This window comes from Schistocerca americana, chromosome 5, assembly GCF_021461395.2.
Source record: "Schistocerca americana isolate TAMUIC-IGC-003095 chromosome 5, iqSchAmer2.1, whole genome shotgun sequence".
Lineage (NCBI taxonomy): Eukaryota > Metazoa > Arthropoda > Insecta > Orthoptera > Acrididae > Schistocerca > Schistocerca americana.
In genome coordinates, this window is record NC_060123.1 from 308,840,464 (window position 1) to 308,863,903 (window position 23,440).

The window sequence follows — 23,440 nt, forward strand, 5'->3', positions numbered from 1 at the left end:
TCACTACTCTACATCTCACAATTAAGTGCCTAGCAAAGTGTTCATCGAAACACCATCAAGCTATTTCTCTACCGTTCCACTCTCGAATAATGTGCGGGAAAACGAACACTTACATCTTTCCGTGCGAACTCTGATTTCTACCATTTTATTACAATGGTCGTTTCTGCCTAGTCGATGGACACCATTAGCATTCGGAGGAGAAAGTCGGTGATTGAAATTTCGTGAAAATATCCCTCCACAACGAAAAAGCCTTTGTTTTAATGACTGCCATCTCAAATCATTATCATGTCCGTGACGCTCTCTCTCCTGTTTCGTGATAATACGAAACGAGCTTCCCTTCTTTGAACTTTCTCGAAGTTCTCCGTCAGTCTTGTCTGACGCGGATCCTATGCCGCACAGTAGTACTATACATTAAGACGGACAAGCGTTGTGTAAGCAGTCTCTCTAGGAGACCTGTTGCATCTTCTAAGTATTGTCAGTAGATCGCAGTCTTCGGTCAGTTTTCTCCATAACATTATCCACGAGATCATTCTGGTTTAGGTTATTCGTAATTGTAATCCTTACGTATCTATTTGAATTCACATCCTTCGTATCTGTGTGCTTTAACGCATAACAGAAATTTAGCGGACTGCTTTTAGCGCTCATGTGGATGACTTCACACATTTCATTATTTAGCACCAGTTGCCACTTTTCGTACCATCCAAATACCTTGCCTAAATGATTTTGCAATCGTTTTTGGTCATGTGATAACTTTCTGAGACGGTAAATGACAGCATCATCTCAAACTATTTAAGAGGGCTGCCACTCGATAACTTTTCGACAGTTTCTACAAACTGTGACCTTCCTGACAGGAAATCAGAAATCCAATCGCACAACTGAGACTATATTCCGTAGGCACGCAGTTTGATTAGAAGTCGCTCGTGAGGAACGACGTCAAAAACCTTCTTGATATACAGAAATATGGAACCAATTAGAGATCCCCTGTCATTAGCAGTCTTTACTTCACGTGAGTAAAGAGATAGTTGTTTTTCACAAGAACGATAGTTCCTGAATCCGCGCTGACTATTTCACAATAAATCGTTTTCTTCGAGGTAATTAACAATGTTCGAACACAGAGTATGTTCCAAAAACCTACTGGAAATCGACGTTAGTGTTATGGGTCTGTAATTCAGCCGATTACTCCTATTTCCTTTCTTAGGTGTTGGTGTGACTCGTGCAACTTGTCAGTGTTTAAGAACGGATCTTTCGTCAAGCGAGTGGTCGCATGTGATTGCTAAGTATAGAGGTATTGTATCAGTGTACTCTGAAAGGAGTCTAACGGGTATGTCATCTGGACCTTTCCTTTATTAGGTGATTTAAGCTGCTTCGCTACATCCAGGATATTACTTCCAATTTACTCATTTTGGCTGCTGTTCTTGATGTGATTTCTGCAACATTAACTTCGTCTTCTTTACTGAAGAAATTTCGGAAAACCGTGTTTATTAACTCGCTTTAGTGGCACTGTCATCGGTGGCATTACCAATACTATCGTTCAGCGAAAATATTGATTGTATCTTGCTGCTGGTGTACTTTACATAAGACCAGAATCTCTTTGGATAATCTGCCAGATCTAGAGACAGAGTTTCGTTATGGAAACTATCAAAAGCTCTCGCATTGAAGTCCACACTGAATTTCGAGCTTTATTAAAACATCGAGAATCTTGGAGATTTTACGTTCTTTGAAATTTGGCATGCCTTTCGTAAGAGTATTCTCACTTGTTTAGTTTACCATGGGGGATTAGTATCATCTTTTATTAATTTATTTGGTGTATATATCTCAAGTGCCGTCCATGCTATTTATTTGAATCCAAGCTACGTCTGGTCTACGCTTATGTAGTTTGGAAGCAGTGAAGACGATCTTAGGTAGGCGTTAGGCACATTTTTATCAGTGTTTTAAATAGATACAATATGCGTTTTTGTTTGATCGATTTGTGTGCGTTTTTGTTTGATCGATTTGTGTGTTACGATATTCAGTCTTGCTACAACGACTTTATGGTCACCAATCCATGTTTCCGTTATGATGGTGCCTATTCGCTTAGGAACATTTTTGCTAAGAAGTCAAGTTTGGTTTATCAACCATATACTCCTTGGGTGGGTCCCTGAACTAACTGCTCAAAATAACTTTTTGAAAGAATACTCCGCCATGTGACCGAATATTAATGTATTTTTTTTCTGTACAATCTAGATTTCGGGTTTTACGCCATTGTTGAGTACAATGCTAAAAGTTTTTAGCATTGTACTCGATAACAGCGTAAAAGCCGAAATCTAGATTGTACAGAAAAGAATACACCAACATACAGTCAAATTGCGGTGTATTCTTTAAAGAAAATACTGTATGACTGATGGTCAGCACCATAGAAAACTTTTTGCTCAAAATAATTTCGGAGATGAATTCAGTACAATTTCGGACGACGTTTTATGCCTACCACCTGCTTCTAACACGCATTTTCGCCAACATGTCAACGGTAGATTGAAGTCATCACCAACTATCATAGTGTGAGAGTGGTACGTATTTGAAATGAGGCTCAAGTTTTCTTTGGATTGTTCAGAAACTATACTATCTGAGTTAGGCGGTCGGTGAAAGGAACCAATTATTAATTTATTACGGTTGTCAAGTATAACCTCTACACATACGAATTTCTGATGCAAGGTTCAAAATGGTTCAAATGGTTCTGAGCACTATGCGACTTATCGTCTGAGGTCATCAGTCGCCTAGAACTTAGAACTAATTAAACCTAACTAACCTAAGGACATCACACACATCCATGCCCGAGGCAGGATTCGAACCTGCGACTGTAGCGGTCACGCGGTTCCAGATTGAAGCGCCTTTAACCGCACGGCCACTCCGGCCGGCCTCATGCAAGGTATACTACTTATGACAGCAATACGCACTCCACCATTATCTGTATTTAATCCATCTTTCTGAACATAGTTAGGTCCTTCATAAAAATTTCGGATGAATTTATCTCCAGCTTTAGCTAGTTTTCAGCACCTATACCTCTTTGATTTCAGTGTTTCTTATTAGCGCTTGGCACTCTGGTTCTTTCCCAACACAAATACGACAGTTTACAACTACAATAGCGACTTTGCTACGTCTACCCTCGTCCTGTATTTGCCCTCCATCATTTTAGAGTGATGCTCTTTCTGAAATTTCCCGAGACCCTCCAACCAAAAAACCGCCCAGTCCCTTCCACACAGCACGCGCTGCACGTGTAGCCGCCTTTTTCATAGTGAACCTTTGTTCTATTAAGCAGAACCCGAAACCCCACAACCCTATGGCGCCTTTAGAAGGCTGTCTAGAATTTACGATTCTGTGCTGCTAATACCTTTCACAGGTTCTCTCACCGTGAAGCTATATCCTTGCTTTTTAAATAAACATCGAGCTCAAAGATATTTCTATGTCCAGATAGGAATTTCCATCCCCTTGATTGTAAACCTCAGAAACAGGTTTGGAGACTAGGAAAGCACATGTCTCCACTCCGAACTTGTCATTATGTGCCGGCCGGTGTGGCCGAGCGGTTCTAGGCGCATCAGTCTGGAACCGCGCGACCGCTACGGCCGCAGGTTCGAATCCTGCTTCGGGCATGGATGTGTGTGATGTCCTTAGATTATGTATGTTTAAGTAGTTCTAAGTTCTAGGGGACTGATGACCTCAGATGTGAAGTCCCATAGTGCTCAGAGCCATTTGTCATGTCGCAATGACAGGGTGCTCCTTTCGCTCTGTTGGAAACATGAACATCACGTAGCTGTAGTCCAAAAAATAGTTTAACTGTGTTCAAGTGGACCATGGCAGTAACGTTAATGCGTTACAAAAATCAGAAATTCCTTTTCGACGACGTGTCCGGGTGATATTGACATACGTCGCGGGATTTCTCTTCCGTGTCAAAGCGATCTCCAGGGCAGGCGCTTTATAATGCTGCACTATCATCGTATTTTGAAAGATGCTTTCGATATTGGCGTCGGAGATAGGAACGTGGTGGGATGTAAGTTTAACTGCGTTATGTTGTATGTCGTTGCATATTGTAGTCATTTGCCGACTTAAAGATAGACACCGCACGCGAATTCATCCATCATCGCCGGTAAGGCAAGTCTCGTAACAAAACAACTTTGCATTGTCGCGATTTCGCTGTACAATCGGGGGCTGGTTGCACTGTAGTAAAACATGTGAGGAAGCCTGACGCGTGGACCATTGCTCATTGCCCAACTTCCAGCGAACTGGGGTCCCCTAACAACAGAGCACGCTTGCAGAAAGTAAAATACTGTTCTGAGCACACGATGCTAGATGAACTTCTCGTTTTAGTTATAGTTATCGATACTATCGTATCAAACAAGGCAATAATTTGAAGCACACATTTCTGAGAACACACGTCTGGAGCGCAGCATTCTATAGCAGGGAATCAAGGACTGTAGTAAAAGGGAAAATCCGATGAAAGTCGAAGCGTTTGAGATGTGGTGTTATAGACAGATGTTGGAAATTAGGTGGACTAATAACCTGAGGAATGATGAGGTTCTCCCCAAAATCGGCGCTGAAAGGAACATATAGGAAACATTGGCAATAAGAAGGCACAGGATGGTAGGAAATGTAGTAAGAAATCTGGGAATAACTTGCATGGTGTTAGAGGCAGCCGTAGAGAGTAAACGTTGTTGGTCACGTCTTTAATGCCTGCTAGCCGGTGCCTCGCCTACCGTATCCGGCGCCTCTGGCGAAAAAGGCGCTCTGCCTCTTGACTTGGCGTCCACTACAGACAGTGGCAGACTTTCCTGTGATTCAACGGACGGCACATAAAAGGCCCAGGACTACCCATAAACACATAGCAACCCTGCTCCGCGCAGATGTATGGCTGGTTGCCGTTTTGGCCGTCCGCAGGAAATGTGAAGCGCAATGTGTTGCACATCCGAGTTGCTCTATTGATCTACGCGTGAAAGATTGCTCACAATTTGTCTCCAATAGGGTCGATTACTAAACTACTAATTAGCTCGTGAGCGTGACCTTTACCAGCAGCTATTTCACAGAAAAGAATGTAATATTCCACAGCTACGCTTGCGATACGGCTTGTAGGATTTGCAGGTATATTCTTACGATTTTTTTTCCAAATGCATCCGAACACGTTTCGACATAATATTTGCCATCATTCCTAGTTTTTATTTCTAAAAGTATTGATACGTTATAATATTTGTACTTGAATTTATAATTTTGTGGCCTTTATGCTTCTCGGTGAAGTAGCATTAATGCGTAATGTTACGATTACGAAAGTAATTCGATCTTTAGACTGCAGCTTCAGTGGAATGACCTGTGCTGAAACGGTCTAAAATACAGTCTGACAATACAAGTCTCTCAACGTACCGTGTAAGCCTTATTCAAACGCTGTGCTCTAAATGTAATGTGGAATGTGACCTAGCATCTGTGAGTGATAACATGGTACCTCTTGCTTCTTCATATGAAACCTTATTAATGACTGCTATTCATTTGTTGTAATATATGAAATTCATACATTGAAACGAGTACTGCGTAATTTAGTAACTGTTTGGCTCTTCTGTGAAGCTTGATTACACTGAACTGAAAACGATAAGTTGCAATCTATTCCCTGACTTTACTAATTAATGATTTAAACGTGAGAAGTAATTATCTGTAAACACATTACTTAACAAATTGTCCATTAACAATCGAGACTTGTAAGGTTCACTGTCGTCTAGAACAACCATGTGCAGTAATTGATGCTACTTTGAAGTTATACGGAAAAAGACAGCTCATCACTGGTTCCTAAACACACCAGACAATAGTCCGTTATGGCCTTAGGACTGAGTCTTAATTACGCGACGATGATCTACTCTCTCCTATGATATTAGCTGTAATGAATCACTCTGCTGTGTGTCGACCTGAAATAAATCACCCCGCTTTTGTAGCGCGCTGCTGTCGAATTAAATGTCATGCTGAGTGCAATACGTGTGTGAACTTTAACAAAAAAAAAAATAAATAAATAAATAAATAAAAAAAAATAAAAAATAAAATACGCGACTGGGCACTGCGTGTCAGAATTGAATTTTAACGGTAAGTATACTTGCTGTCACTAAGAGGAAATATGAAAGTTCCGGATCAAGTGAATATGAAACCTGTTTGTTTACTTCTTATACAGGGTGATTCAAAAAGAATACCACAACTTTAGGAATTTAAAACTCTGCAACGACAAAAGGCAGAGCTAAGCACTATCTGTCGGCGAATTAAGGGAGCTATAAAGTTTCATTTAGTTGTACATTTGTTCGCTTGAGGCGCTGTTGACTAGGCGTCAGCGTCAGTTGATGCTAAGATGGCGACCGCTCAACATAAAGTTTTTTGTGTTACTGAGTACGGCAGAAGTGAATCGACGACAGTTGTTCAGCGTGCAATTCGAACGAAGTATGGTGTTAAACCTCCTGATAGGTGATGTATTAAACGTTGGTATAAACAGTTTACAGAGAATGGGTGTTTGTGCAAAGGGAAAAGTTTTCTGTGCCATTTCAGCCAATAAAGTTTTTGGTCCCTTTTTCTTCGAAGGTGCTACTGTAACTGGACTACAGTATCTGGAGATGTTAGAGAATTGGCTGTTCCCTCAGCTCGAACAAGAAGCACAACAATTCATATTTCAGCAGGATGGAGCGCCACCACATTGGCACTTATCTGTCCGTAACTACCTGAATGTCAACTACCCGAGGCGATGGATCGGCCGCCAGGCAGCCCTTGACAGAGCGCTTCATCACTGGCCTCCAAGAAGTCCTGATCTTACCCCCTGCGATTTTTTCTTATGGGGGTATGTTAAGGATATGGTGTTTCGGCCACCTCTCCCAGCCACCATTGATGATTTGAAACGAGAAATAACAGCAGCTATCCAAACTGTTACGCATGATATGCTACAGAGAGTGTGGAACGAGTTGGAGTATCGGGTTGATATTGCTCGAGTGTCTGGAGGGGGCCATATTGAACATCTCTGAATTTGTTTTTGAGTGAAAAAAAACCTTTTTAAATACTCTTTGTAATGATGTATAACAGAAGGTTATATTATGTTTCTTTCATTAAATACACATTTTTAAAGTTGTGGTATTCTTTTTGAATCACCCTGTATTTTAACTAAGAAAATAATGGATAGTCAAAAGTTAATATTTGAAAGTGGCTATATGTCTCAGTTAAACAATGTCAGCACTAACAATCAGACGCAAGCATGGAAACAAGAAACTGTACTGATGCAATAAAAAGTTTTGACAGAACGCTCTCTCTACATCAGGTGCATCTAAAAAGTGAAAAGTTATGAACCATTTCCTGACCATAATGCATGATGATCCTGAGAAAGCTACCATGATTTGATCTCCACGTATAGGTAAAAGTACATTTACTATTCCCATCGTTATTTAGCGGTAATAAATTGTATACGCAAACCTTCCTCGTGAATCAGTCTACTGGTGAAAACCGTCAAAAGCCCTAAAGTTGTTCCTGTGATTAGCCTTCACATACGCACAGAAAAAATGCGGCGAGGTACATTAATTCACAATATGTACAGACAGAGAGATCATTCGTCTTTCGCTATCGCTTAGACTTACTTTACTGAGCATTTTGAACATCTTGCTCTATTATACATAGTCAAGCACTTTTTATGGGTCTATGAACTTGTCTTGATTACATTTCCGAATGCCAAACTGATTATCTAACATAACCTTAATCTTCTTTTTCATTCTTCTGTTTATATCTCTTGCCAGCAACTTGGAAGCACGAACTATTAAGCTCGTTGTGTAATAGTTATCACACTGTTTTGCTCTTGCTGTATTCGGGAATGTGTGGATGATATTTTTTTGAAAGGCTGATACTATGCCTCTATACTCGTCGATTCTGCACTCCAACTTTCGTAGTCATTTGGATGTCACTTCCCCCAATGATTTTAGAAATTTTATCTATTGCTTTCCCCTTATTTGGTCATAAGCGTTACAAAGCTCTTTTATACTCTGACTCCAATACCGAATCCCCTGTAGTTTCCATATACTGTTAGAATATGTGTTAACTGAACAGCCTTGTAGTTTTTTGGGCACCCTCTTACCCTCTGCCATGCTCCAGCCCTCGGAAGAAGAAAAACAGTCCCTCAGCAGTCTAAAGCGTCACGATCTTCCCTTTCACTATCTACATTTCTCCATCAGTATAAATGCCTTACAACGTGTGTCTTCAAAACACTACCCGTCTGGCCTCAATGCTTTGCTGCGTTTCTGTTACGTGCAACACATTCCACCGAGCGAGGTAGCACAGTGGTTAGCACACTGGAGTCGCATTCAGGAGGACGACATTTCAAGCCCGCGTCCGGTCATACAGATTCAGATTTTCCCTGATTTCCGTAAATCGCTTCATGCAAATTCCGGTGTGGTTCATTTGAAATGGTACGGCCGATTTCCTTCCCAATCCTTCCCTAATCCGAGGTTGCGCTCCGTCTCTAATGACCTCGGTGTCGACGGGACGTTAAACACAAACCTCCTCCTCCACACCTTCTGAATTGATGATCTGAAAGATCCAAATAGTATTAGTCCAGACGAGGATTCCAGTCTGCCCCCTCCCGTCCGCCAGTTCCCAGACGGCGCCCTACGTCACGAAGCAGCAACACCGCGAGGCGCGAAATAAACAGAATAACAAACGGTCGCCAACAACTGCCGGGCAGCGCTAATGATGGACACAGCGAAAACACAGCACGCAGCAGTTGGCGGCCGATTCGCTGCAAGCCGCCAACCATCGATATAATAAAATTAGGCAATACTCTCCTCTGCCTCTCTACCCTTCGGGCACAAACAACAATCGAGTATTTCTTCGTGTACTCACCACCAGACTTAGCTGTGAGACACAATTTACGGAAGTACATTTAAGCAAGAATCAACAACGTAAGTCGTATACTGAAAGGAGAAAGTTTCCACGTCTTTCGAAACATCGTTTCTTTTATTTCGTACTGTTCTATACCCACGCTCAATGAATTCATGTGAATTGGTCAGGAAACTGATAATCTTGAAGTGTTCCTATGTGGATGAAAGTCCCTTAATGTCCCTAATAAACCAAATTATTGTGATCACTGCCCACCTCGACGTTGGATGCCACCTGGTACCGTTGCGTGCACGTGACGCGGTAACAAAAGTATGTAAGCGGAGCAGACACGGTCGGCGGTCACCTTAACGAAGATAACGGCTGAAAATGGGGAAATCCATTGAGATAAGCGACTCTGACAAGGGCAGAACGTTACTATGCAGGGCCTGTGAACGAGTACCTCGAAACGGTGAAGCTGGTCGAATGTTGACGAGCTGTTGTCGTGAGCATCTACGGTAAGATGTAGGAGGACAGCGAAACTATCACTTAGCACTAAATGGTTGGATGTCCACGACTCTTCACAGAACGTGTGGTTCAGAGCCTTGTCTGTAGGATGGATATCGATCTGTGCTATCTCTGCAGAAAGACCACAGTGCTGGTGCAGTCACAAGTGTTTTGGAGCACAAGGTTCATTCTACAGTGTTGAACATGGATCTCCGCAGCAGACCACCCCTAAGCTTTCAGTTGTTGATCAGACAACATTGTCAGTTATGACTGCAGTGGGCATCGAACCATCGAGATTCGACCGTCGATCAATGGAAACGTTTCAGCGCTTCGGAAGAATGCTACACTAGGTCGACGATCGTCTACGCAAAAGCCGTCATAGAAGTGAACTTCGGCTCGAAACGTGCAGCGCGCCACGGACACGGGCTGGTGGGAGTAGTATTAGGTTATGGGAGACATTCTCCTGCTCTTGCATGTGACCTATGGTAGTAATCGAAGACACGCTGACAACTGCGAACCTCCTGAAAATCTTCATGCTTGAGATCTTCCCCGACAACGATCACTACGTACCTCATAATGTTTCGGCTCATCACAGTCGTTAGCACACTGGACTCGCATTCGGGAGGACGACGGTTCAATCCCGCGTCCGGCCATTCTGATTTAGGTTTTCCATGATTTCCCTAAATCGCTCCAGGCAAATGCCAGGATGGTTCCTTTGAAAGGGCACGGCCGACTTCCTTCCCCGCCCTTCCCTAATCCGATGAGACCGATGACCGTGCAGTTTGGTCTCTTCCCCCAAACAACCCAACCCAACCAACTCGGCTCATTAGTGTTTATATTCAATTCAGTATAGCAAATAGAGTAACATCAACTACTTACATAGCACATGAGCGGGAGTCAATGTATACGATAGAATAGTCCTAATTTTGGCCGTAGCTGCATACTGATCAAAATCTGAAATGAAGCAAATTCGAATATATTGTTGAGCTTCTCAAAACGGTAAATTCAGCAAGTCAGCAACTTTATTTTTCATTTAGAAACTTAAAAATGGTCCTCTTTACATATCTGCACATTTTCAATCTTCAGGGAATTAACTACTGACCTTCCCAAGGTTGGGATGTTTACATGCCTCAACGATACGTATCGCCTTACCTTCGGTGCAACTACAACGGAGTGCTATCTATGGTGAGGCCAGATTAACACATGGATGCTAAAGAGTGGCAGCAGCTTTTTTAGTTGTTGCAGGGGCAACGATATGGATGACTGACTGATCTGACCTTCTAACGTTAGCCAACATGGGCGTTCGCGCTGGTACTGTGAACGGCTGAAAGCAAGGAAATGCGGCAGCCGTAATTTTATTTTTTCCATATGGCATACAGCTGATCTATATGGCTTAATGATGATGGCATTCTCTTGGGTAAAAACATTCCGGCGTTCAAACAGTCCCCCAATTCGAATCTGAAGGCGTGGACTACTCATGATGTCGTCTTCAGGAAAACAAAACTCCCATCTATGCGTGGAATGTTAGAGCCCTCAATCTAGTAGGTAGTTTACAAAATTAAAATGGGAAATATATAGTTGAAGTTCGGTACAGTGGGTGTCAGTGAAGTTTGATGGCATGATAAACAGGGCTTCTGGTCAGATCAGTACAGGGTTATCAACACAAATCAAATAGGAGGCCGAATAATGAATAAGAAAATGAGAATGTGGGTGAGCTACAATGAACAGCATAGTGAACGCGTTATCGCACCCAAGATACGCACGAAGCAAACACCAATCTCAATAGTAAAAGTTTATATGCAAACTAGTTACGCAGATGATGTTGAAAGAATGTATGATTAGATAAAGGAAGACGGAAATTTGTGGTGAATTACTGGAGTTCGATAGTGGGGAAAAGGAAGAGTAGGGAAAGTAGTAAGCGACATGGACTGGGGAAAGGAATGAAAGCGGAAGCTGCTTGGTAGAATTTTGTAGAGAGCATAACTTTGTCCACTTACCGCTAAAATTTGGTTTAACGGTCATAAAAAAGGCTGTTAACGTGAAAGAGAACTGGAGACGCTAAATGGTTTCAGATTATGTAATGGTAAGGTAGAGATTTCGAAACTACAGTTTAAACTATAAGACATTTCCAGGCCAGAGTTGATCACAATGTATTGACTATGAACTGTAGTTTCGAAACTGAAAAAATGGCAAAAAAAGTTATAAATTAAGGAGATGATGCCTAGGTTAACTGAAAGAACGAAAGGGTGTTGAGTGTTTCAGGAGGATCATTGGGCATCGTTGGACTGAAACATGGGAAAGGAATTCAATTGAAGACGAATAGGTAACTTCTATAAATGGCATATCGAAGGCAGTAGTAGATCACGTAGGTAAAACGACAAGGCCTACTAGAAACCATTGGATAACACAACGGATATTAAATATAAAATACGAGAGAAGAAAATATTAACATTCAGCAGATGTAGCAGGTGAAAGAGAATACAGCCGTTTAAAAAACGAGATTGACAGAAAGTTAAAAATGGCTAAACTGGAATGGCTAGAGAACAAACGCAAGGCTGTAGAAACACACATGACTGGGGAAAGATAGATGTTTGGAGAAAAGAGAAGCAGCTGTATGAGTATCAAAAGCTCAGATGGCAAGCCAGCATTAAGAAACTTCAGAACAATGTTATAGGTCGTGGAGATGGTGGACGAGGAGGAGGAGGAGGAGGAGGAGAAGAAGATGAAGAAGAAGCAGATCAAGAAGAGATTGAAGGTATGATACTGTGAAAAGAATTTGACAGAGCACTGAAAGACATAAGCAGAAACAGGGCCCCTGGAGTAGACGACATTCTAATAGTTATTGACATCTTCGGGAGAGCCAGCCGTGTCACAACTATTTCACATGGTGCGCAACTTTTGAGACAGAAGAAATGCCCCAAGATGTTCAAGAAGAATGTAATAATTGCAGTTCTACAGAAAGCAGGTGCTAAGAGGTGTGAATACGGGAGAACCGTTAGTTTAATAAGAGATGGTTGGAAAGTATTGACACGAATTATTTAAAGAAGAAAGGGAAAAACTGGTAAAAGCCGATCTCGGGGAAGATCAGTTTGGGTTCTGGAGAAATTTAGGAACATGCATGGCATTTCTAACCCTAGGACTGACTGTAGAAGATAGCTTCAGGAAAGGGGAAACTTATGTTTATAGCAAAAATAAATAAATAAAAATGGTTCAAATGGCTCTGAGCACTATGGGACATAACTACTTAAACCTAACTGACCTAAGGACATCACGCACATCCACGCCCGAGGCAGGATTCGAACCTGCGACCGTAGCAGTCGCGCGGTTCCAGACTGAAGCACCTAGAACCGCTCGGCCACCGAGGCCGGCCTGTTTATAGCATTTGTAAAGTTAGAGAAAGCTTTTGGCAACGTTGGCTGGAGTTATCGGTAGAATTTACTGTATCCCGTTAATTTTAAAGATTGAAACGAGACCTATTGCAGAAGATAGATTCGCGTCGAAACAGATTTTTGTAATGAATAAAAATACCTAAAAACATTGTTGTGTGCAAGAGGAACAATTAAAAAAAATAATTGACAAAGCAGGAAAAGTGGCAAGAGGAGCTTCCCACAGTAGCAAGATGATTGCTTCTATATTGCTGAAGATATCACTTTCGAATGACTGACTCGTTTTAAAATATCTGTAACTTGCGACACAAAGTCGGGCAGTAGGGCTCGGCACGCCCTTAACGCTGCTTCAGATCGTTAAATAACAAGAATCCACCTCTTATAAATACTCTACTGACGCCTTTCGAGTATAGCCCATCATAATAACTATTTTAGTAGAGTTATCACTTGACACGATACATTATATCAAGTTTGTTTTTGATTGCTGATGGTGCACTATTGCCCGAAACGCGACAATAAAGTAATTACAGCTAATGGATTCTCGCTATTTAGCGATTTGAAGCAGTGTAGAAGGCGTGTTTAGTCAATCGTTTACGAATGTCCGTTCAAGCTTCTTACGCCAGTTCGTTCAAAAAAAAATAATAACAGTTGTTAGTTTCAATAGAGAGCGGTAATTTAGTGACTCGTACTGACGATGTTGAGACACTTCGCTTCACTGCAATTTTCTTCCCTTGAGGAAAGAGCTGAGCGTGCGTCTGTGGTAAAGAAAGGTCTTTGGGCAGCTGAGTGTTGACGTTTCATCGCAGAGGAACGGACGAGATAGGATGTGCATCTGCGGTGGGGGAAGACCGCCGAGATTAACTTCAGTGTTGGTTTGGCTCGTGGACGGCGGGCTGGGGATGGGGGACTTAGTTTACGCAGCGCGGCCCGGCGTCGGCGCGGCCTACAGCGATCGATTCGCTATCATCCCGTGGCCAGACAGAACCCGCGTCAGTGGCGCCGGTGCTGGAGGCGTGCGGCCGCCAAAATTCGGCGAGGTCGGCGCTGCCTGCGGGGAAATAAAAATTCCGAGAAACGGGGTCGCCTACTTCCCAGCCACCGTCAACACTTCCACTCTGGGACCGTCCCCTCTCATACTTGGTCGGCAGGCGGAGAACATAGGCCGGCGGGTGGACAGCCCAGTCTCAGGACGCAAAGTCGTGGTGTCTTACTTCTCTTGCTGCGTCGTTCTCTGTAGTTTTCGTGATTTTTAGCGAGGAAAACCAAGGATGTTAACCCCTGCTAAGATTACACTCCGTGTTATCTATAAGTACGAGGGCTATTCGGAAAGTAAGGTCCGATCGGTCGCGAAATGGAAATCACTGTAAAAATGGAAAATGTTTTATTTGCAGCAGGGCTATTTACCTACATAATCGCCGCTCCGGCTTAGACATTTGTCGTAGCGTTATACCAACTTTCCAATACCCTCGTCATAGAAGGCAGCCGTCTACGCTTTTTGCCAATTCTCTACGCTGGTTTACAGCTAGTTGTCTGTGCCAAAAGCTGACTCCTAGCCAGCGGTTCATGTAAGCAGAGGCCAAACTCAGAGGGAGTCAATTAGGGGTTATAGTGTGGGTGACCAAAGACTTCCCATGGAAAACCCTGCAGGAGCATCCTAATTGCCCCAGCAGTGCGAGCGAGAATTGTCACGAAGAAGGAAACGCGTAACAGCTATGCTATGTGGGTTGCATGACATCAGGCGAAATCTCTCACTAGGCTCTCATACCTGGCAGGTTATTCTATTGTTCCAGGCATCTTAACGTGCTCACTGTGCGTTCAGAATTGAAAAGAACGAGCCGGGCCGTTGTGGCCGAGCGGTTCTAGGCGCTTCAGTCCGGAACCACGCTGCTGCTACAGTCGCAGGTTCGAATCATGCCTTGGGCATGGATGTGTGTGATGTCCTTACTTTAGTTAGGTTTAAGTAGTTCTAAGTCTAGGGGACTGATGACCTCAGATGTTAAGTCCCATATTGCTCAAAGCCATTTTGCCGTGCAGGATTAGCCGAGCGGTCTTAGGCGCTGCAGTCATGGACTGTGCGGTTGGTCCCGGCGCAAGTTCGAGTCCTCCCTCGGGCATGGGTGTGTGTGTTTGTCCTCAGGATAATTTAGGTTAAGTAGTGTGTAAGCTTAGTGACTGATGACCTTAGGAATTAAGTCCCATAAGATTTCACATACATTTGAACATTTTTGAAAAGTGCGACGTGACGCGATCGAGGGTCATAGTAGAGATACTGTCCAACACATCTGTGCCAGGCTTCATGAGATTTTCACTGTTTTCCATTCGCACCCGATCGGACCTTTCTTTCTGAATAGCCCACGTATTATAAATTGAAGCCCCCGCCGCCGTTTTCTGTCACTACATATCTTTACGTCACTACATACGTAAGCACATTAAAAAGTCCACCGCCGCGTTATTCTGTTCGCATGTGATGGAACTACTGTGGGGATTCTGATAAAGTTTTCAGTAACAGACAGACTTTTTTCCGGAGAAGGTTTCTGTATATAATGTATCACCGCTACGCAAGACCAGCCGTCTGGCCGTAAATCTTAATGCTACCCGTGCGAAGCCGGAGCGGGTCGCCAGTCTCAAAGTAATTTTCACCATAGACCGATTAAAATTACTTGATGTTCGACGTCTGTCACTTGCCGCTACAGTGTTACCACATTGGCTGCCGGTTGCCGCTCGGTTATAGATGACACAAAATCACGGCGAGTCACTTCGCAATTGCAGTTAACGTGCAATACGGAGCAATGTTGGAAGTGGACGCCGCGAGGTATGTCAGAAATGCGAGAGGCTCTGTCGACCGCCGATTTTATGTGACCAGTGACCAAACTGCGACGGACGACGCGTTTTGTAGCTCTCCATTTATACTCGTATTCTTGCCCTAAGCTAACGACGACCTCGCGAAATGCGACGTATCCGAAAAACGGCCAATAGTCTGCTGTAGAACTAAAGTCGCGGCAATTAAAGCTAACCTCTACGAGCAAACTAAAGTAATTCAGTCTCAGCGTTAAAAGCAAACTGTAATTTTTTGCTATCATTGGTTAGCTGAAAATATCCTCACACTACACGAGCTTCCGAGTTACCAGACTATGAGCAGTCCTCGTTGGCATTTGGTTGCAGATTATAGGTGACTCAGGTAGATTCCAAACGAAAAAAGAATGATAGGATAAAAAATTAGAGCGAATAAAGCCATTACGATAAAGAAATAACGCACCACAGTATTAGAAATATAAAAAGTTGCATTTAAATAATTTAATTGAATAAAAATAATAACCAGACTCTTTTGGTTAGATACAGAAATAAAAAAATTCATTACATTTGACGGGTTTCGAACCTACGGCCTTCTACACGTCAGGATTGTACATTTACCATTGTGCTGGGCTATAACTCTTAGCGGTTGGTAATAACTATGGTGACTCAGTCGCAGTTATGAATTGCAACCTTCGAAAATTCGTGTGTGTGTGTTTTTTTGATGTGGTAACTATATGTGATGATACACGAAATGAGAGCCAGACCCATAACGGCGGAAAATTCAGGCGTGACGTTGAGAGCTCCGTCAATGAAAGAGGAGCCAGCGTCAAAGATTTTAATCTTTTTGTGCTCTGTCCCTCGTCATGTAGTCGGAAACAGCTTGTTAACTCTCCCCTTTTTATTTTGCAACTGACCTAGCTGGAAGTGGGACCCTTCAAATATTATCTAACGTTACGATAAACGCGAGGACCGTAGCTGCTCCTTTGCATTTCACCACAACATTATCTGCCTTCGTGGACCTTCCTCATATAGTCAACAACATCGTCTCAAAATTACGACCAGTTTGTCGGTTCAATTGCCGTAAAGTCGTACCGAAGCCATCCTATCCACACCCTACAGCCAGAGTAATATTGACTATATTGCTGTCAAGGTGGTTTGTTGTGAAGTACGGTGCAACAACATACCTTCCTCATGTAGTCAACAACATCGTCTCAAAATTACGACCAGTTTGTCGGTTAAATTGCTGTAAAGTCGTACCGAAGCCATCCTATCTACACCCTACGGCCAGAGGAATATTGACTGTATTGCTGCCAAGGTGGTTTGTTGCGAAGTACGCTGCAACAACAATCGAATACACCTGAAATGTCGTTACTCCTCCAGCAGGGACATACGCTCTAAGTGTATAATTTTTAAACTACCCTCTGCATTCAGATATGCAAATAACTTCTTCATACTCAATCCCAGCCTTCACTGTTCTGTTCGAGAGCACAGAACGCACTGAAGTTGTCTGAAAGGACCCACAAATCGACAAAAAGTGGAAAGCTATGTACGTTTCTCCTCTGAATTATACTGACAGTAATTATTTTCATCACCCCTCAAGAAGCCTAGCTTTCCATTCTCTACTCTTAAAATAAGAGCGGGCTATGAGAGTTTGGACCCACTGTAAAATCAGGGTCTTTGCAGATAATTACAGGGCGAGTTACCGGTGGGGCCGAGGGAGCCCCGTTGGGGGAACATTACGACGGTATTTCCACTTACTTCATTACAACCAATGGAAAACTCTTAAACACATTGTTCAGAATCAGGGGGTGGGGATTATATTTACTTATACCAATGGATAATATGTGCCAATTCAAGAACGTTACAGTATAGTGTGTGTATGAAAGCGTATTTGTTAATTCGCTTACGGAGTAAAAGTCGATGAGTTGCGCGACATGTCCAGTGTGGCCATGCGGCTGTCGATCCCAGTCGATGCGATCGATGGCGAGTGTTTTTTGTCAGTGACAGCAGATTGTTTCTACACTACTGGTCATTAAAATTGCTACACCAAAAAGAAATGCAGATGATAAGCGGGTATTCATTGGACAACTATATTATACTAGAAACGACATGTGATTACATTTTCACGCAATTTGGGTGCATAGATCCTGAGAAATCAGTACCCAGAAGAACCACCTCTGGCCGTAATAACGGCCTTGATACGCCTGGGCATCGAGTCAAACAGAGTTTGGATGGCGTGTACAGGTACAGCAGCCCATGCAGCTTCAACACGGTACCACAGTTCATCAACAGTAGTGACTGGCGTATTGTGACGAGCCAGTTGCTCGGCCACCATTGACCAGACGTTTTCAATTGGTGAGATCTCTGGAGAATGTGCTGGCCAGGGCAGCAGTCGAACATTCTCTGTATCCAGAAAGACCCGTACAGGACCTGCAACATGTGGTCGTGCACTATCCTGCTGAAATGTAGGGTTTCGCAGGGATCGAATGAAGGGTAGAGCCACGGGTCGTAGCACATCTGAAATGTAACGTCCACTGTTCAAAGTGCCGTCAATGCGAACAAGAGGTGACTGAGACGTGTAACCAATGGCACCATATACCATCACGCCGGGTGATATGCCAGTATAGCGATGACGAATACACGCTTCCAATGTGCGTTCACCGCGATGTCGCCAAACACGGATGCCACCATGATGCTGCTGTAAACAGAACCTAGGTTCATCCGAAAAAATGACGTTTTCGCATTCGTGCACCCAGGTTCGTCATTGAGTACACCATCGCAGGCACTCCTGTCTGTGATGCAGCGTCAAGAGTAACCGCAGCCATGGTCTCCGAGCTGATAGTCCATGCCACTGCAAGCGACGTCAAACTGTTCATACAGATGGTTGTTGTCTTGCAAACGTCCCCATCTTTTGACTCGGGGATCGAGACGTGGCTGCACGATCCGTTACAGCCATGCGGATAAAATGCCTGTCATCTCGACTGCTAGTGATACGAGGCCATTGGGATCCAGCACGGTGTTCTGTATTACCCTCATGAATCCACCGATTCCATATTCTGCTAACAGTCATTGGATCTCGACCAACGCGAGCAGCAATGTCGCGATACGATAAACTGTAATCGCGGTAGGCTACAATCTGACGTTTATGAACGTCGGAAACGTGATGGTACGCATTCCTCCTCCTTACACGAGGCATTACAACACCATTTCACCGGGCATTGCCAGTCAACTGCTGTTTGTATATGAGAAATTGGTTGGAAACTTTCCTCATGTCAGCACGTTGTAGGTGTCGCCACCAGCGCCAACCTTGTGTGAATGCTCTGAAAAGCTAATCATTTGCATATCACAGCATCTTCTTCCTGTCGATTAAATTTCGCGTCTGTAGCACGTAATCTTCGTGGTGTAGCAATTTTAATGGCCAGTAGTGTAAATATAAGTCAAAAGCAAAACAAATGTGTGAGGGGGCAGCTTCCTCATTTCTTGTTGATCATGTCTCGAGTTCCCGCCTCATTCAATCACGTACTGATTGCTGTCTGCTTCTGTCTGTTAAAGCCGACGGGCTTCATGGAGACGTCCGTGCCGTACTCCAGCATGGAAGAGGTGTACGTGGTGGCTCGCTGGGACGCCGGCCACAAGTTCTGCATCCGCATCGTGGTCGCCGACGGCTCTTTGCTGTTGCAGGTCAGTCACAAAACTATGTATTTAAATGCGCCACGAGCACAGTAACTCTGGAAACTGACTACAACTAAATCTGATTATTCCACAAGCTTATGTAATTATTCAACATGAATCCAGACCGTTCCAGTTTCCAAGAAGGGTTGTGGGACAGACGAGCAAAATTGTAATTTTATGTCAATGGCCATCGTGTTGCAGAGTTGTGAAACGTGGTACAGGACTTCTATGCAGATAGAACCAAACATGTCGCTCTTAAAAAAAGGTCAAGTGTAGAGGTAATTTCTGGAGAAACTCTAGGGAGTGTCGTATATTAATGATCTGCTGGATGACAATGGAGGCTGCGTGAGTCTACTCGCGGACGATGCCATTTTCTGCAGGAAGGTTGCAACGCCAGGAGATGGTAGAGAAATCCAGGAAGAGCTGCAGGGGATCGATTCCTAGTGTAGGCAGTGGCAGTTTACTCTGAAATTAAATAACTGTAATGTACTGCGCGTACAGAGACGAAGAGATCAACTACTGGCTGGTTACACTATTGGCGACAAGTCACTGGAAACTAGTGTAAAATACGTAGCGGCACACATCCAGAGCGTCCTAAGAAGGACTGATCACATAAAACAAGCAGCAGTAAAAGTAGATGTAAGACTGACAATCATTGGGAGAATCTTAAAAGCAAATATAATTCAGTCACGAAAGGAGTAGCTTTCAAAACGCTCGTATGACCAATTCTTGAGTACTGTACATCAGTCTGGGACCCTTACCAACAAGGAGTTACAAAACATATAGAGAAGATCCAACGAAGAGAGTTGCGTTTTGTCACGGGATGATTTATTCGGCGCGAGGATGTTACAGAGATGCTCGACAAACTCCACTGGGAGACGCTACAAGGGAGGCTTTGCGCATCACAGAGACATTTAAGGTTAAAATTTCGAGAAAATACTTTCCAAGAAGAGTCGTGAAAGACATTACCTCCTCCCGCGTATGTCTTAAAAATGATCTCGACGAGAAAATCAGAGAAACAAGATGTCATACAGAGGTTTGCTGGCAGTCAGTCTGCCCACGCACCATTCACGAATAGAACGGGAAAAGGGAGAAAAGACAGTCGGACCATAATTCCCCATCGCCAACACCGAAAGGCAGTTTGCGGAGTATTGATGTAGTGTAGAAATAATGAGTGGTCAGCGGAACGTTTTGGGGTAGAAAACACAGCGTGAAAGATGTACACATCTGACAAAACCGAACTACTAACAGCAAATAACTGAAAAGGCTTTCATGAAATCTGAATACTACCTTAAAGTAATTCGTTAAAGCTGCTTGCTGATGTCGACTCGATTTCATACTGTAACGATTGGAAAGTTACTACGGCTTTCCTTTGGCTTGACTATAGTATTCACCATCACGACTGTTCATAATTTTTCTTTTTTGATTTTATCATCCACGAATACATACTGCCCATTCAAAAGCTTGAATAACCACCTTCTGAAGCGCGGACCGTTGCGAGACGTGCAGCAATGGCGTCAATGAGTTCCGGAAGGAACAGGTATGTTGGGTCATGACGATTCCAGTGCTGTAGCCAGCCCAGCTGCTCTATGTTTCGCAGTTGAGGGTCCATGACGCGTACAGTCCGATCGAGGGGGCCCAACAGATTCTCTATTGGGTTTAAATGCGGGTAGTTTTGTAACCAGGGGAGTACGGTAAACTCATACTAGTGCTCTTCGGACAACGCACTTACACAGTGAGTTGTGTCACACGCAGCACTCTCCTGCCGAGGAAAGCCAAACTGAATGTAGGGATGGATATGGTTCCCGAGGATAGAAGCATACTTATGCCGATCCATTGGGCCTTCCAGAATGACGAGATCACCCGTGGAATGCCACGAAAACATTCCCCAGACGTTACTTCCTTCGGTTCAATGGTTCTAAGTACTATGGGACTTAACATCTGAGGTCATCAGTCCCCTAGAACTTAGAATTACATAAACCTAACTAACCTAAGGACATCACACACATCCATGCCCGACGCAGGATTCGAACCTGCGACCGCAGCAGCAGCGTGGTTCCGGACTGAAGCGCCTAGAACTGCTCGGTTACAGCGGCCGGCTTACCTCCTCCTGCCTGGACCCTTGCGACGATTGTTGCAAGGTATTTACTTTCTGATTTTTCACGCTAATTGCCATCTCTCCTGTTGTTGTTGTTGTGGTCTTCAGTCCTGAGACTGGTTTGATGCAGCTCTCCATGCTACTCTATCCTGTGCAAGCTTTTTCATCTCCCAGTACCTACTGCAACCTACATCCTTCTGAATCTGCTTAATATATTCATCTCTTGGTCTCCCTCTACGATTTTTACCCTCCACGCTGCCCTCCAATACTAAATTGGTGATCCCTTGATGCCTCAGAACATGTCCTACCAACCGATCCCTTCTTCTGGTCAAGTTGCGCCACAAACTTCTCTTCTCCCCAATCCTATTCAATACTTCCTCATTAGTTATGTGATCTACCCATCTAATCTTCAGCATTCTTCTGTAGCACCACATTTCGAAAGCTTCTATTCTCTTCTTGTCCAAACTATTTATCGTCCATGTTTCACTTCCATACATGGCTACACTCCATACAAATACTTTCAGAAATGACTTCCTGACACTTAAATCTATACTCGATGTTAACAAATTTCTCTTCTTCAGAAATGCTTTCCTTGCCATTGCCAGCCTACATTTTATATCCTCTCTACTTCGACCATCATCAGTTATTTTGCTCCCCAAATAGCAAAACTCCTTTACTACTTTAAGTGCCTCATTTCCTAATCTAATTCCCTCAGCATCACCCGACTTAATTAGACTACATTCCATTATCCTTGTTTTGCTTTTGTTGATGTTCATCTTATATCCTCCTTTCAAGACACTGTCCATTCCATTCAACTGCTCTTCCAAGTGCTTTGCTGTTGGAGCATAAAACTTGATTCATCTGAAAAGGTCACCTGTTGCCACACGGTAGATATCCAGTTGCGCAACTGGGTTGCAAATTACAGCCTCCGTTGCTGAAGAACATTAGTCAGCATGAATGCATGAATCAGGCGTCTGCTGAGGAGGCAGGACGGTCTTGAGGGGACAGTGTTGGTAGCCCCTTGGTTCTTCTGGATGGTAAGCTGGTCAACAGTTGCACGTCTACTCGCCAGTACACATCTCCGCAACCGTCGTTCACCCCTGTCATCTATACCCAGCAAGGCACCACCGTTTGTTCGGCGCCGGTTTTGGATAGCGACATTTTACCATGCACCGTAGATTTTAACAACGCGAACAGTTTGCGAAATTGTCTGTTTAGGAAATGCTACAACCCTTGGCCCGAAAGCCAATGTTTATGCCCTTTTGGACATCTGATAAATCGCTCCGTTTCCGTATTAACACTACTGGCCATTAAAATTGCTACACCACGAAGATGACGTGCTACAGACGCGAAATTTAACCGGTAGGAAGAAGATGCTGTGATATGCACATGATTAGCTTTTCAGAGCATTCACACAAGGTTGGTGCTGGTGGCGACACCTACAACATGCCGACATGAGGAAAGGAAGATTTCTCATACACAAACAGCAGCTGACCGAAGTTGCCTGGTGAAACGTTATTGTGGTGCCTCGTGTAAGGAGGAGAAATGCGTACCATCACGTTTCCGACTTTGATAAAGGTCGGATTGTAGCCTATCGCGATTGCGGTTTATCGTATCGCGACATTGCTGCTCGCGTTGGTCGAGATCCAATGACGGTTAGCGGAATATGGTATCGGTGGGTTCAGGAGGGTAATACGGAACGCCGTGCTGGACCCCAACGGCCTCGTATCACTAGCAGTCGAGATGACAGGCATCTTATCCGCATGGCTGTAGCGGATCGTGCAGCCCCATCTCGATCCCTGAGTCAACAGATGGGAACGTTTGCAAGACAATAACCATCTGCACGAACAGTTCGACGACGTTTGCAGCGGCATGGACTATCAGCTCGGAGACCATGGCTGCAGTTACCCTTGACGCTGCATCACAGACAGGAGCGCCTGCAGTGGTGAACTCAACGACGAACCTGGGTGCACGAATGGCAAAAAGTCACTTTTTCGGATGAATTCAGTTTCTGTTTACAGCATCATCATGGTCGCATCCGTGTTTGGCGACATCGATGTGAACGCACGTTGGAAGCGTGTATTCGTCATCGCCATACTGGCGTATCGCCCGGCGTGATGGTATGGGGTGCAATTGGTTACACGTCTCG

The 23,440-nt window shown here is 43.8% G+C and overlaps 1 protein-coding gene across 1 annotated transcript in view; it reads left to right on the forward strand.

The window, feature by feature from the left end:
• Positions 1–23,440, forward strand: part of LOC124616334 (C-Maf-inducing protein-like) — a 949,846-nt gene that overhangs the window by 421,926 nt on the left and 504,480 nt on the right. Inside the window, exon 2 of the mRNA XM_047144641.1 lies at positions 19,074–19,202. Coding sequence (XP_047000597.1) covers positions 19,074–19,202 — 129 coding nt within the window. The remainder of the gene's footprint in view (positions 1–19,073; positions 19,203–23,440) is intronic.